Genomic DNA, 16,260 nt, shown 5'->3' on the forward strand with positions numbered 1-16,260 from the left:
GATGTCACTTGGCCCTCCTGACAGAAGCCAGAGGCCCCATTTGGAAGGTTGTGTGCATAGGGTGGGGCCCTGGGGCTGGGTGGGGCAATTGTTTGAAGCTCAAGCTCTCCTCCCACACCCCTAGTGCTGTGGGAGGGGTGTCATCTCTCTCCCAGATAGCAAGGCCACCTTGGTCCTCCTGTGGCTATTCTAGGCTGCTGTCTGATTCCCCTCTCTGGTGGGAGAAGACCAGCCTAGTTTCATAACCCTGTGGCTGGGACCCCAGGAGGCGGGCTGGAGAGCAAGTGCTCAGCCTTTTCCTCACCACCAACAGCGGAAATCTGCCACCGGAGCCCAGCCTCAGGGTGGCCTAGCATGGCGGCAGCCACAGTTCGGGCGGGGCCTTAGGATCTGCGCTGAAGATGAAAGAAACCAGCCCAGCTGGTGCTGATGGACCCCAGGCTTCACCTTGATGGGACCAGCAGTCCCCTTCCCCAGCAGCAGTCCCTTGTGGAAGATGACCTGTGGGGTTGGGGGAGGGTGGGGAGACCGATAGTGGGAGTTGTGGGTGTATCCCTATGCATTGACGGCACCTCCCATGGTTTCTGCAGAGTTGACCGCCACCGTGGGTTGGTGCTCAGGATGGAGAGGCATTCATTAAGTGTCCCCACCCCATTCCTTGATAGATCCTTGCTGCTCAAGTGCCTCTGCTGGGCTTTTGCTATTTAGCCGAGAAGCTAGTGAATAGTGTTTGTGGCACTTTATAGTGGCTAAAAATGATGTTTCTATTGTTACCCTTTAAAAATGACTGCACAGGAATAAAAGGATATGCTAACATATCTGGTATAGTAACGCCAGTCAGGAAGGGGATGAGGGGTGAGATGGTGGCCGCTTGGATCAGAAGAGGGAAATGAAACACTTTTAGCGACTGGGAGGCTACACGGTGACCAGTTCATGACACTCTGCCTCTGCCTTGGCAGTGCCTTGGGTCCAGGCCCTACCCCAGCCCTGCCACTGGCTCCCATGGAAAATCCCAGCCTCTCAGAGTCTGGGCTCCATGGAAGCAGAGCCCATCTGGGAGAAGCATGTGACTTTCCCTCCATGGTGGTTTCTGTGAGCTTCTAACAAAGAGGCATTTTCAAGCTCATAGGTGGTGGGTGCCCCTTCCAGTCCCAGGTTTCCCTGCCAGCAGCCCTGCCACCCACCCCCCACCTGCCCCTGGCTGAGCCTCTGTAGCTGACAGTCCGGTGACATTCACCTGGGGTGTCTCCGTGCCTGGTTCAGCCGATCAGAGGAGGAAGGCAGGAGCCGAGCTTTTCCCTTCTGTGTGGTAATTGGCAGAAGCAACCCAAGGGGCTGCATTAAACATTACAAGTTACCTGTACAGAGTCCCTGCTTTCGGGGCCCTTGAAGTCTTAAGTGCCCAAACTGCAAAGACCACAAACAAGAGACCCAGGGTAGAGAGAAGATGTAATCCAGACTCAGTTCCCAGAGCTGCCCCCAGCAGCTCAATGACCTTGGACAAGTCGATCACCTGCTCAGTTCCAACATCCTCTCTGTAAAATGGTGATTAATATCTACCTACTAGGGTAGTTGAAAGGGTTGTGAGATAACCCAAAGTGCCTTGGAAGAGGCCAAACCAAAATGCAAACAGGTAATAAAGTATTTCCAACTCAGGGGTAAGGACTGAATCCTACCTACAAGTAGGATTGTGCAGGCAAGTTTGGTAGGTACTTCTTTTCATCCTAATGGAAGATGTGGGGTTTTCAGAAGCTGTTTGCATGCCAAGGGCAGAGAGCTGAGTGAGCTTGCCCCCACTGAAAAGAGGGGAAGTGAAAGTTATTGGGACATATTATGCTGGACTGGTCTTGAGGCAGAAAAATAGTTTCTTCCTTAGAAGGCCCAGGGAATAAGTCACAGGTGGAGGGGGAATGAGAGCCAGGACAGCTGACTCCCTGACTCTACTGGTCTCCACAAAATCCTGGAGGAGGGCACTCATCTCCCCCACACTCCTCCCTCTGGCTGCGGAGTAGACACTGTGGGCAGTCAGCAACTGGTGGCCCCTGGCAGGCCCCACACATGCAGCCTGGAGAGCCCTGTTCCACGGGCCTCGGCCACCAGTGGCTCAACCCATTGGCATCCCAGAGGTCACTGGCAGTGAGGACTCCTGTGACATTTTGCAAAGTATGTTTGCATCTGTCATCTGCTTGGGGAAAGAAGACGTGAATTCAAGTCCTAGCTGTCCTGTGTCCCTAAGCAAGTCAATCCACATCTCTGTGCTTCCATTTTCTCATCTGTAAATTGAGGGATTGAACTAAATCAGAGTTCTTAACCTTTTGATGGATAGGATGAAAGCTGTAGACTCTCTCCCCAGGAAAAATACTCAAAAAAGTAAAGGGAATTTACAAAATCTCTGAAGCCCATTCAAAGGTCCTAGGGGGTGACATGAACTTGTGCTAGAGGGCCCCTGAGTTCCCTGTGAGCTCCAAGGACTTTTTCTTCCTCTTAACTCCTCCCTTTCCTTGCGGGGCTCTGCAGGGCCAAAAGGGGCGCCATAGCAAGGCTGTGAGAACAAGTGAAAGAGAGCAGGCATCAGAAGCAGAAATTCATCCATGGCATCAAAATAAACTGCAACCGGCTGACATTGAGCTTTTATTCAAGAAAGCCTGTTACATAGCTAAATAAGCAGAGGTAAGTACCCAGCACTAGGAAACCATTCTCTGTCGCCCACAGTATCACACAGAGGCACTTTGTCCTCTAGAAGCAATGCTGGGCAGGGGCCAGAGAACTTCCACAGTAATGAGAGGCTAGAGAACAGGCTGCACCCCTGGCACAGAGAAGATGAGACCCTGAGACCCAGAAGGAGGGCTCATCTGCTGACTTCAGCCTAACTGCGTCCTCTTGCATCCAAACTGCTCTGGGTCTTCCAGGCTTGGGAAGCTGGATCTCATGCCTGGGAGCGACCTTCCTTCCTTCCTTCCTCTCACCCTCTCTTCCTCCCTTCTTCCCTTCCTATCTTTTTTCTTCTACAAATAATTATTTTGTGTCTGTTATGTGCCCGGCATTGTTACAGAAATGAACAAAATAGCTTCCCTATGGAGATTATATTCTAGTGTATGGAGATAGACAATGAATAAATTAACTAAATAAATAAATAGATGGTGATAAATGCTATTTTGAGAAATAAAGCAGAGTAGGATAGGAAGTGCTGGGGTGGGAAGCACACTTTCTGTTTTAAACAGGCTATTCAGTGAAGGTCTCATAGTAAGGTGGTACTTGAGCAGCAGCTTAGAAATGAGAGAGTAATGCATGCAGATGATGCTTGGGGGAGATGTCCTCCATGCAGTAAGTGCAAAGGCCCTGAGGCAGGAATGTGACAGGGATTGGCGCCACTGTGACTGTAGCAAAGTGAGGGAGAGAATGGTGAGTTTTTGGGTCAGAGAGGTGACAGGACTATGGTGAAGACTGGTTCAGCTTGGGTAGATGGACAGCCAGTGCAGGGTTTTAGGGAGAACTGACATGATCAGGTATTGGTTTTAAGGCCTTTTCTGGCTTCTGAGTTAAGAATAGGCTATAGGCAGTTCTTAGGCACTAGCAAGATCATCAACTGAGAATGAGCATGAGAGAGAAGGTATGGACGTTTTGGAAGAGGAAGGTGTGCACTGGTCACTCAGGAGAACAGGAGACTGACTGAACTAGGGGAGGCTGTTGGAATTGCCAGGGTCCACTGGGAGTGGCCATCAGCTTGAAGTCAGCAAGGTTTTGTACTCCGCCCGTCGCGTTTGGCTGTGCAACTGCAGGCACCTAGTGGGTGGACCGTAATTAACCGGGGTTGGGTACTGCTGGGAGGGTGCAGTGCAGTGAAAGATAAGGCAGGTATTTGAGTGGGTGTGCAAGGAGGGAGCATAATGAGGACCATGGACTCCCCGTTGGGTGGGAAGGGAAGTGATCAAGGTGTGATGGAAAGTGAAAGGGCAGCAGGATAATGGACCAGAGGGTGGCACTGAAGCATCGCTGATGTTGGAACTTCAGGGAGTGAGGGCCAAGGGGACAGACTGTTACTTGTCAGGGTTTGCGAGTGGACAAAACAAATAGACTTCAGAATTTAAGCCTCAGAAACAATCGATGTTTATTTCTTAACTAGCAAGACAACTAAAAACAGGAGTGCCTCTTCAGCAGATAGTTCTCCATACACTAATTCAGAAACCCAGGCCTCTTCCATCTTGTGGCTCTGCCATGCCTTAGAGCCCCATGATCACCTGCATGTGGCTGACAGAAGGGGAACTAGAGAACTCATTTCTTTACAGCCTGGGCTCAGAAGTGGTTCTCATCATTTCCACTCATACTTCATTGGCAAGAACTAGTCTCATGGGCATGCAGAGGGTGGGCAGGCCCTTCACAGAGATAACCATACTATGGAAGAGAGATTACAAATTTGTGTGGACATGCAGCCATCTCTGGCATCAAGGTGATGAGAGGGTGGGATGTTTGAGATTCAGATTCAAGAGGGGTTGCAGTTCCTGGTCTAGAGAAGACCTAAGGAAGCAGGGGCTGAAGCAGCAGAGGACAAAGGCACAGGAGGAGCGGGAGGCATGGGTGTGAGAGGCCCTGCAGAGATTAGAAGGATGGGCATTGAAGTCACTGGGACTCATGACTGAGCAGTGTGGAGAGGGGGACCGTGAGCCAGGTCTAAAGCCATCAGCATGAGGAGATGACCACCCCAGGGGAGGGGCTGATGGAGTCTTTCTTCAGAGAAGTGTTGCCCATTTCCATGTCCTTTTATTTTTTTCTGACCTTATTTTTATGGCCTTTAAGGAGGTGATGCTCTTGTTCTTCACAAGATGCCTCCAAGGTCACCACACTCCTTTCCCATTGTGCTCCTCCTCCAGGCAGGTTTCTGATAAGGCCAAGGGTACATCCTGGGCATCTGTTAATGTGTCTCTAAGAAATGCTGGTACCTTTTGGATCCCTTAAAATCTCTGGTTGTGTTTCAAAGCCATATTGCTTTATGCATTTGTCTTCTTTGAGTAACCACTCTCACACAGGCATGTGTGCTCACACGTATACATGCATGTGAGCACATGTACACACACACCTCCACTCTTTCAGTGTGTCCATCTTATTTCTTTACTCTCCAGGCTGCAACAGGTAGCATCAGTCCGAACCACATAGCCCATAGGGAATTGCTGCAGGAAAATCTTTAAGGATGTGAAAGAGAATTATGAGAGGATATGAACAATTATTTCTCATGAGCATAGAATAAGGAAATGGCGTAAACCTCACCAGAATTAAATCAGGGTAGAATTAGGAGGAATTTTCTAATCAAGAAGAGTCGAGATCTTTGGACTTTAAGTAGTCTCCTTCTCTACTGGTTTTTCAGAAAGAATTAGACAGCATTCTGAAAGAAATACAGTACTGAGATACATAGCTCAGAAGCCAGTGGCTCTCAAAGGACTTTTCAAAATGCCTTCTCCCCAAGACTCTGTGAAGGAAGAAAATCAAACTGAGGCTCTCAAACCTGGCCTTTGAAAACCCACAGGCTTTAGGGATCTAGTCTTTTGTTCACGTCCCTCTTGGCATCTGAGGAGGAAACAGACCTTGAGCCTCAGGGAAAGTCATGTTTCTCCAAGGTCTGTACAATTACCCCCTTGTTTTGAATGTGTGAAAAGAGATGCTCCAGATGAACTCTCCTGTTAAAATTCTTAGCAAAAGGTCAGATTGCTACTTGCTCACGCAGACAAGAAGACCTGGGTTGAGCTGGGAAAGAGCTCGCTGCTGCCTGTTCACCGGGGCTGCCAGACAGCCCTCTGCCACCTTGCTCGTTTTGTCAGCCACTTTAGCCTCAAGCCCGTCTTCTGCCCTCCCACGGGGGTCTGGTTGCAGGCAGAAAACAGAACCCTTGCCCACTAATCCTCAGAGTTGGAGTATTCTAGTAAGGTAAGTTGGCCCCGATCCATTCATCATCTCATCAGGGAATTACGCTTAAGCAATTTCTGGCACAGGAGCCCTCCAGGGAGGAAGATTGCACCATCCGGGCCTGCTGCCCTTCATCTTCAGCTCGGTCCCCTGCAGGGATCCCCTCTGGCTCTTGGGGCTGTTCTGCTCATGCTTCTTCTGATTCCCCCATCTCAGCCTGTGTGCCACCTATTTCTTTAATTTTTCTCTTTAGTTCAGGTGAAACAATGCTATATTTTCCAAGGTATTCTAAGAAACAAAACAAACAAAGTGGGGAAAACACATTCATCAGCATGCACCTACCTATAGAAGCCCATTTCCCACCCAAGGTCTAAGCAGCACAGGGCTCAGTTGGCACATCTTCCAGGCATGATGGCCTGGGCTCCTTTCCTCACCTCAGTCTTTCAGTTCTTAAGGGTGTCCCTCTGCTCCCTTTTTTGCCTCCTCCCTGCAAGGGTGAGATCACTGTCAGAGCCCTGCCTGTGGCACTGGAGAGAAAGTAAGCAGACAGACACACCATGCTCAGAGGATGCACCCTCAGATGCCATTCCTGGAGGCTGGGGTCCTGGTGCCCACACAACCTCTCAGCCAGCCCTGAGAGCCTCAGCAGGGCTGTTTCCTTCTCCAAGCCCTTCCCTTCCCACATTCTTGCTCTGGGTGCTCATCAAGGTCCTTCCTGACTCCGGTGCTCTGCAGGCAGGGCCGCTTCTCCCCGGCCCTCTCCCCCACAAGCATGAAGGGTCACTTCCCCACCCAACACTAGGGAACCAAGCCCAACAAGATGAGACTTTAACCCTCTTTTTCAATTGCTGCCCTCTTTTGTTCAGAAAACCCTTAAGTCATATCTGCCTGTTCTCAACTGCTTGGTTGCCTGCCAAGATGGCCACAGGAGAGGAACACGTCACACAGCCACTTCTGTTTCTCGTGCCCCACCCCCTCCCAAACCGCCAAAGTCGAATGGAGGGTGACCAGAACAGGGCCATCCAGCTGCCCGGCTCCATCACTGTCACTTTCTTACTGAGGCAGTCAGGTCCTGAGCCACACAGGCAGGAGGGGCTCTCAGGGCACTGCAGGTCCTCGGGTCCCTTGGTTCCTGTTCCGTCAGGGCAGGGGTGAGGTCCAGCACAACCCAAATGAACACAGAAGCCACATAGCAAAGAGGGAAAGTAGATAAATCAAATGGACAGCTTGTGCTGAGTACTTGGGCTTATTTCATTTACAAAGGCCTGGTAATCTCCAGATGATAATGTGGGAGTGAAGCTCCTGGTCTCTGAACAGTGGTCTGCAAACTGAGCTGTAGGAGGAATATCTTAGAACTGCTATTTATTTTAAGTTTCACCATTCAAAATTTTGCATTACGTAATGTATATATTTAAACAGTTCAGTTTACAAGTAAACATACATATGCCAGGGTGAATGCTCAGGAATATATTTACAGAGAAATGTATCAAAGTATTATCAAAAGCTCTGGAATCCACTACCCAGCAGCTGTGGGGCTCGCCACAGTGGGATGGTATCTTTCCAGCCGCTTGGGTGCATTATGGGGGGCGCCCAGGGAGTTGGTGGGAACTCAGGTGCTGTCACATTCTACTTATGACAACAGCAGCAAGGGACAGTCTCTGCCTGAGAAAATGGTGTCTGTCTCAGCCAGGTCCCCAAGGGACCCCTGGTGGGATGTGTGCACTTTCTCAGCCAAGGCAGCCTGAGGCATCCCAGGAGAGAGAGTACACCTGGTCATTCTCCAAACCTTACATGCGTCGTTTCCTGAGCATCTCCTGTCTTCATTCTGGAAACAATAAACATAATCTAATCTCTCTTCTCCCTGCAACACACCTGGGAGATCAAGGGGAAGTGAGTATGGACCTAATCTTTCCCAGATTCTGTTTGTACAAAATGATCCTCCACAGACTGGAAGAGCACGATGCAGGAGCCCATCCGAGTGGCCATGCAGAGGAAGCCAACCACCAGCACCCTCTGCAATGATGTCCATGCTGTCCTAGTCCAGGGGGTTGACTCTGCCTGCAGAATGGAAAGCTTTCTCCTCGAGTCTGGCCCCTAACTGGGGAGCAGGGCTGACACTTGGAGGTCAGGATGAAAAGTAGCCTGATAAAGGGTGTTGTTAAGAACAAATGCAGGAAAGGGGTAGATACACAAACCACACAGACTGGACTGGTCTGTGCACAAACAGAAAAAAGAAACTTCAGTTCGTGACAAGTCAGTTGAGAGCTATAAATTAAAAGAAGTGTCAGGCTTGAACTCCAGGCCCTCTTTCTGCTAAGACTTTCATGCTTTTGAGAGGATCCTTCTGCCAGTGGCTCATCCTAAATCCCACAAGGCGATGGGAGCAATCTTCCCGTTCCCAGGAGAGGGCTTAGTTTGCTGGGCGATGCCTGGTCACCTGCCGAGGGAGTGCAGCTGGACGCAGTCTCCACTTGCTCTGAGCCCTGCTCTTCCCACCACGGGAGGCTCACTACCGGCCCTGTTCTCTCTCTCTATCACTCTGAATGTCCCAAGATCTGGCTACCTAGGGCCCTGAGGCAGACCTACATCAGAAGGTTGGTGACACTCTGAACCTATTAATTCCATTCCAGGTGGCCATGCCGGTCCCATGCTGGCTCCTGGCTGGGACGAGGCCTGGGTTTTGATTTGGAAGCAGATACCCAGAGTCCTGCCAGCACTGGCCCAGTCGTCCTGGCCTTGAATGGAGGGGGACATGTCACCAGAAGTCTGAGGCTGATAACCCTTCCCTCTGCGCTCCTGAGGGTGGGTTTGCCTTGGGGTGGGCATGCCCCCTGTGACAAGGTGAGGCTAAGCCATGCCCTTCAGCATGCCCTGTCAGTAGAGGCCTGGAAGCTCTCAGTTTGGAGGCCTCACGGGAGCTTGGAGCAAGTTTTTCATGGGAACTTGTCATTCCCAACTGCCCTGGGTGTCTGTGACCTAAACTCTCAGGGCGGGAGACTCAAAGCCATCCCCCTTTCTCATGATCCTTAGGCTGTTGCTGAAACAGAAGTCTCTGGGAGAGTCCACTGACCTCCAACTCAAGGAATTTGCAGCTGCGAGTCAAGTCACCACAGGACCCTGGGGTGGATCTGACCCCGCCACAGCAGGGAGGGCCAGCAGGTCTCACGGGGCTGCTCATAGCCTTATTCCCATTTCTCAGGGCAAACCCAGACCTCCAGCCTCCTGGACATGTGACGGCTGCACCTTGGATGCTAGCAAGTGAACATGTGGAATGGAGAGCGGGACTCCATCCTCTTCCTCTGAGAAGCCTAATATGCTGACCGAAGTCACTTCCAGCTCGGGGTGCAGCTGAGCAGGCTGGAGGCCACTGCCACCATTGGCATCCTGGTGATCGATACGGTGGGGACAGGGAGATGGGGTGGTCCACAGGGGCCCCCTCTCCAGGCTGAAGACGAGCCATCACTGAGAGTTGGGGGAGCTGGGGTGACTGCCCGTAACACAATGCAGAGGCAGTGGTGGGTGGAGGGAGAGGAGCTGAGCAGAAAGGGGAAGGAGAATCCTGATGTGATTCCCAGGCATGGGGGTGTACCATGCCCATCGCCGTGCATGGCCCTTTTGGAGAGGCCAGGCCCTCTTCGGAGTATCAAGCTGGTGGATGTTCAGGGCTCCAGTGCTGCTCTGGGTGGACATCTCCGCAAGACATGGGCAGTGTGGTGCTCCTAGACTACACAGTGTGGAAGGCCCACACAAATCTGGGGTGAGGCCCAGCTGGGAGGGAGGAATAGCACGTTCCGGAATAGGGCTCTGTTAGCCCCACATGGAAGCGGGGGTGAGGTGGAGCGAGCTCACAGAACAGGTGTCTCGTGTACAGCAGCTTCTTGGGCCTGGAGCTGTGGTTTCAGATTATCACCCCACCTGCTTCACAGTCTCCGACCTCCTCATCGACAGCTCCTTCGCATTTCAAGTCTGGTGAGAACCACCACGGGCTCAGGGAGACAGCCCCCACCACTGCCCACCTTGCCCACATCCAGAACGCAGGCAGGGCACAGGGACCCTGAGCTGGGAAGAGTTAGGATAAAGTGAAAGAGGGATGGGGGTCTCAAGCACTACAGCCCGGCCCTCCTTGGCCCCCTCGGCTGTTACAAAGCCCAAAGTTCACCCAGCTCTTCTGGGGAGTCGGCGCCTCTCCCAGGGTGAGGGACGGGTTCTGTGGGGGTGACCGTGCCATGCTGCTGCCTCATCCTGCCCTAGCCAGAACCTTTGTGCCCATCACATCCTCTGCCTCCACCACAGCTGTCATGCAGGAACAGCCGGGGCACCTGGAGTCCAAGACAGGCTGAAGAGGATGTTTCCAGTTTTCCTTTTAGTGTTTGTTTCTCATGCATGAAGATGTCACTGAACTGCTGGCACAGGGCAGGAGCTTCAAGTTGCCCCTCTGGCTGTGGTTGACGGAGGCCCACTGGTTCTCCTCACTCACCCCTGACATGTCACCTGATCACGGCCGCCCGCGAGCCAGCTGTCTGGTGTTGAGCCCTTGGCACAGCCCTCAGCAAGGCTCTCTGCTTGTTCACAGCCAACTGACTGGGCTCCCTGCCTGGCATAGAGCACGGCTAACCCCCTCACCAGTACCTTCCGTGATGAGTCCTGGGGTAGCATCTCAGAAAGAAAACATCAGTAAGCCCACTCTAGATACTACTTCCTAACCAGAGGGGACAGGTGAAACTCCCAAGCCAACGGTGGGAATGGAATATGAGTGATTCAACAGTGAACATACAAAAAGGAGGAGGTCCTGCTGCCCAGTGCTTAGGATCCCTTTTCAAGGGCAGCTTCAGCAGGATGGAGCACGTGTTACTACCTTTCTTCCAGTCAGGAGTACTGGATGGACAAGATGAGCTTTCAGGGTCTCTTTTCAACCAAGAGAAGGACCTCAGGAAGCTGTTGAGGATGTGGAAGGGGACCTCTGCCCCCATGTGAGGGATGGGGGGCTTTCCAGAAGCTTTCTTCAAGACCCTTACTTCCCCTGCTCCTCTTGCTCGGTTTCCCCAGGCCTCTTAGGCAAAGAGTCCCAGCGACTGAGCACAGAAAGAACAATTGGTTCTCCCCATGCTTTGTGGCCCCCTCATCTTTATCTTCCAGCCAAATCATCTGGCTGAAGAACCAGATGGACATCCAAGGCAACCCCACACAGAGCCCTGTCTCACCTGGGAATCTGCTCCCTAGAGATCCACAAGCCTGGTCCCTTTGACGGGGAGGCATCGGTGGGCTGCCAGAGGATATGAAAGACAAGGGCAGAACTTATGCCTTGAGGTGCAGTCATTTCTCTCCACGGCTGGGAGAGTCAGGGGTAGACACAGCCTGGACAAGAAGAGCTTGCTGTGCTTTCCCCTTAAGGCCTTCTCAGCGCTGTCATCATCAGGATGTGTTTGAGGAGCCATTTTTGTTATCCACTATCTCATTTCTCTCCATCATAATTCTATACTATGGGAAGAATAGCTATTTCGATTTTGCAAAGGAGAAATCTGAAGCACAGGGAGGCGATTGGTTAACCTGAGATTTCCAGCGTTGGCTAGTTGAGGTGTTGGCATGATGATGGAAAGAGCCCAATTCTCCCTGTCCTCACCCACATTGTTTTTCTTTAAATTATACCATCTGCTGAATCAGTCCAGGAAAGCTTCTGCTGTTCATCGGGCTTTTGAACAAACCAGAAGACTTTCCCCTCTGGCTTGTTAAAAGGGAATATCGCACATCCTCTCTGCCTTTTTTCGAGTATTCATTCATTTATCTATGTCCTGTCACCCTGTGAGATGTCCATCATCACATTACTGATCTGCTTCACCATCAGGAAGGATTGGACAGTCATTTGCTTTGCCCCTGCAGGGTCAAGCCAAGCCCAGACTCTGACCCACAGTGGGCACTCTCTAAGTGTACATACTGCGAGTCAGGGATGAGTGGGCTGCCATTCGTGCTGTTCTTCCCTAGGTGCAGACTGCTTGCTAACTGCCACCGTGGACACTCTCAAACTGGAGAAGTATACCCCTTTCCAGTGCTCCAGAAGAAGGGTTCCGAGAGATTTCTGAGATGTTAACATTGAGAAATGTCTGAATTCTTGCAGCTCCTCAGTGAGGCTCACTGAGGATATGGGCAACTCTGACAAAGGTGAGGAAAGAGGGACAGAGCCTCTGAATGAAATATTTCATGTTTATGGCTATTTTCAAGTCTGGGACAGATACGTATTCCTGAGCATTTCAACCATGCTCTCACTGGTGACCACTTTTATTTTAACCACTTTTTTTGGTAAGCTAATACTCTCATCCCCGTGGAGGGAATTGACCATAGATAAAGTCTACATTTGTCACATTCTCTATCTGTACTCTGCAAGCTGAAGACAGGAATTAAACCTTGAAGAAGAGTGATAGCATCGGCCTAATTGTAAAGGGGTTCTGGGGGAGGGGGGGCAGTACTGTACGAAAAGGTGGCAGGGGGGCAGTCAGCAGTGGAGGATGGACGAGGGTCACCACCACCGTGACGGCAGCGTGGGAAAGGAGTGGAAGCTGTTCCTGTCAGTCAAGGGTCTCCATCTCAGTATCATCAATGCTGAGAAAAAGATTAGTCTGCTTGGTTTTTACTTTGAATTTTATGGATTCCTTCGTTTTAAGGAATTATTATATATCAATAATAATTGAATATGTGGGTATGTGGTCCCAAGCAGCACATTGGCAAAGGGCAACTCTGATCATCATCATTTAGAATTGGCTAGCTCCTTCAGATGCTAAATCACTCACAGGAGAAAGTGTACAAACTGATTAAGTGAGGTGAAGAAGTAGCTCATGAGAGAATTTTAAAGAACTGGTTCCCTGTGTCTTCTCTGACTTGCAGCTCCTAGCTGATGAAAATTGAGCATGAATTCCATTCCAGAAGCCATTTATTTAAGCCTATCATTGATATATAGCAAATGAAAACCCTAAGGGATGCATTAAAAGTGCAGACTTCTCCGGAGATCTCTCTCTGCCAGTTGGCTTGCAAAGACAGGTCTCTTGCCACTGCTTAGTGCCCACTCTGTGCTAATGTTTCTGCTCATGTTGTGTTGTGTTGTGTTGGTGTTAGCCTTATTAGTGTTGGTTGCCCTTTGACCTATCTCCCAGCCAGTGCCCAGCAATGAAGCAGGCTAAGTAGATGATTCACAGGACCCAGGGACTGTGAAGAGAGACTGCCTCAGCCACCTGGATGTGCTCTGGCTGTCTGCTGTTATGGCCACATATTACCCTCTTTACTGTGCCCCTAGGAAGCCTGACTGTGGTGATAATGTGTTCTTAAGGAGCTCCAGCACAGTATCTAGTGTGGCCTAATCTAGATAAATGTGTGGATCCTTAGTGCATAAGTGTCCATCTGTTTGAGATTTTCTAGGTGGGGAAAATTTAGAAAGTTGGAATTCTTTAGCCAGACTGTATGGAATCTGCAGGTCCTCAGACTCCTCTTTCTCTTCCCATATCTACATTATCTTCTACAGAAGTTTCTAACATACTCCTTTTCTCTAGACAGTCTGTGACAGAGCTGAGTTTAGCTTTATACAGTACTGGGTGCTGAAAGAAATACAGGAAATGGCTTGCTCTCTTCTCTGCGTTTTCCAGTGTAAGCTGGAAGGCAGGATGCACATCTGTCACAGAGACAAGAGATCACAGACACATAAACACATACATTGCTAACTAAAGACAGAGCACTAGGACCTGAGGACTGGGAGACACTGAAGCAACTGGAGCCCAGCCTTAGTCAGCCCTGGGGAAATAGCAGAGGGGAGGGGCCCTTGCTGTACATGTTTTTATTCTTATTATAAGATATCGAAGGCATTCAGTGATGGAATCTACAGAAGATAGTGACAATTCCTCCTCTTCTAGGATGGGCATGGTACTCTTCCCATCAAAGGTTGGAGTCTGTTTCTCCTTCCTTCAAGTTTGGGCTGACACTGTGACCTGCTTTGTCCAAAAGAATGTGGTGGAGGTGAGGCTGTGCCAGGTCTGGGCCTAGACCTTGGGAGATCCAGTGGTTACTGCTTTTGCTTTTGGAATCAGCTCCCACATATCTCAGGATAGATTATTGAATTATGAGAGGCCACTGGGAGGACCACCAAGCCTCCTACCTGACAGCTAGCACCACCAGCCTACACGTGTGTGCCCCCTTGAACACTTCTGCCCTAGTCAAACCCAGTCTACTCCTTGTGGGTAGAGACTGGTTGTCCTTGCATAGCACTATCCAAGTTCTAAAATTATGAGCAGATTAATGGTCGCTGTTATTTCAAGCCACTAAATGTTTGGGTGGTTTGTTATACAGTAACATATAACTGAGATTGCCTTCTCTGCATCAGACACTGAAGGTCAGGCTTTATCTCCTTTTATCTTCATTTTACAAATGAGGAATTGAAACTTATAAATTTCTCCAAGTCTTGTTGGTAAGATTTGAACAAGGCCTGTTTAACTCCATGCCTTCCCTATTTCTTCTCATCTCTTTCACTCAGTGACTGCAAGGGTAATGGGTCTGGGTTGGAATCAGTTCATATATTCTCAGCTTGCATGGTGAAGGAATAAAATCTTCACACTGAACACCACCCTCCAGTCACAGTTAATCTTTCTGCATTCAAGGAGAACTGTACTAGAATCCTTAATTTTGTCATTTATGCATTTAGCACTGTGGTGTACCTTCTGAACTAAGGCCTACCATGTGCCTGGGAGGGGGTGTAGCTTCTTCATTCATTCATATTTATCCAAAATCTTAAACTCCTGTGTCATTTTGGGGTTGAGCTGAGGGGGACAAATATTTCCCAGATTAGTGGCCTTGTGCTGAGTAAAGAATTCTTGTACCTGAGATCTATATTTTCTGGCTTTGCTGCCATTCTGATGGAGGAAAAAATTGTTCTATAGCTTTTTTTCTAGTACCGGAAACAACTTCCAAAATCTAGCTTTTCAAAATAATTGGGTGATAGAAAATTGGAGATACGTTTCCTTAGGAGAAACTAACTTCCAGGTCGCTAAAACTTCCTCCTCCATTCACCTGAAGGTGGGTGAAGTAGTAAATGCAGGGTCTCCCTAGTCAGGCTGCTCCAAGGGGAAGAAGGCATGCAGTTTATTAGCAACTTCTTACCCTCTGATCTCCGCTTTACCACTACCTGCCTGGAGAGAAGGAAGCTACTGGCTCTGGTTTTCCCACCTCCGTAGAACTTGAATCCTACAAGCAACTAAAATTCCACCTTTACCAGCAAGCTATGGAAACAGAGGCAGTCCTCTTCTCGCAGCTCTTCTTCACATAAACTTGCAAGTTCTGGGCCTCCTCACCCTTTCCCTTATCACCCACTAAATCCCTCTGCTTCCTGTGGCATTTATTACCGTAACATCTCACTCCTGCAAACCACCCCATCTCAAATTCACAGCTAACAACTAGGAAGTAAACAAGCCTATAGATGCCCCCAAATAATGGCCATAAACTCTGGAAACTAAAGCTCTTCAGCAATCTCTCAGAGACCTTTTACTGTAAGATTTTAGAACATTTCTAAGAAGCTCTATTAATTGGTGGAGGCATTTTACAAACACAGCTTCTAGTTTAGAGGTAGTTACAAACAACCCTCAATAGCCTGTAAGGCACACAGTATAAAACTTGATATTCATCATCACCCCCCTTAACCATGTAACTGTGATTACAGGTCGCGATCCTCGCTTCAGATAAGCAAGGGGTCAAATATAAGCGTAGAGAGGTCAAATACATTCAAGCCTCCGGAGTTTGTAAAACAGAGCCACGGTGGAATTCGAACCCAAATCTCCCTGTCCGAAAAACCCCTTGTTTTCTTTACATGTTGGCTGGCTCAGGTTCCAAATTTTCTCGCTTAAAAAACTGATAGGTGTATTTCCTTAGAGAACCTCGATTTACTTAACATATAAATGTCTGGGCGGTTCTGTAATTTGAAAAATCACAACCTAGGAACTCTGGCAAATGCGGCGCGTGCATCTGGAATTAGCCCAAGGAAACATTTCCTCAGAGTTTTAGGGCCGATGGTTGCGAGGGACCTTAGGTAACCAGGCCAGTCCCCCAGAAGCTGGGGGCCGGTGAACCCCGCCGCGATAAGCACGAGAAGGAGGGGGCGGATGGGGTAGGCAGGGCGCGAAACACACGGGCCTCGGTCCTTTGCAAGGATGATCTCCCGGGCGCGCGCGTGCGTGCCTTCCCCGCTTCAGCCCGGATGGAGTCTTTTTTGGAACAGTTCGCCACACAGCAGCCACCAGCCGACTTCCGGCCGCATGCCCGCCGGAGCCCCGGCCCCTAGGGCGGGGAATGCTAGATTCCGCCAATCACTGCCCGCATGTGGTAGTTGTGGGTGGGGCC

At 49.9% G+C, this 16,260-nt stretch overlaps 1 protein-coding gene and 1 long non-coding RNA gene across 2 annotated transcripts; one reads left to right on the forward strand and one right to left on the reverse strand.

Moving 5' to 3' along the window:
* Positions 1–4,118: 4,118 nt before the first annotated feature.
* Positions 4,119–6,946, reverse strand: LOC118927950 (uncharacterized). Its single transcript, XR_008997092.1, has 2 exons — positions 6,330–6,946; positions 4,119–6,183 (listed from the first exon to the last, which is right to left on the reverse strand). It is a non-coding gene; the product is annotated as an uncharacterized LOC118927950 (long non-coding RNA).
* Positions 6,947–7,855: 909 nt separating this feature from the next.
* Positions 7,856–11,174, forward strand: MYBPHL (myosin binding protein H like). The gene is given in 9 exon segments (XM_057499466.1): positions 7,856–7,910; positions 8,270–8,482; positions 8,485–8,525; positions 9,095–9,149; positions 9,152–9,574; positions 9,577–9,652; positions 9,767–9,864; positions 10,839–11,076; positions 11,078–11,174. Coding segments are annotated over 9 exon segments (1,296 nt in total).
* The last annotated feature ends 5,086 nt before the right edge of the window (positions 11,175–16,260 follow it).

This window comes from Manis pentadactyla, chromosome 4, assembly GCF_030020395.1.
Source record: "Manis pentadactyla isolate mManPen7 chromosome 4, mManPen7.hap1, whole genome shotgun sequence".
Taxonomy (NCBI): domain Eukaryota; kingdom Metazoa; phylum Chordata; class Mammalia; order Pholidota; family Manidae; genus Manis; species Manis pentadactyla.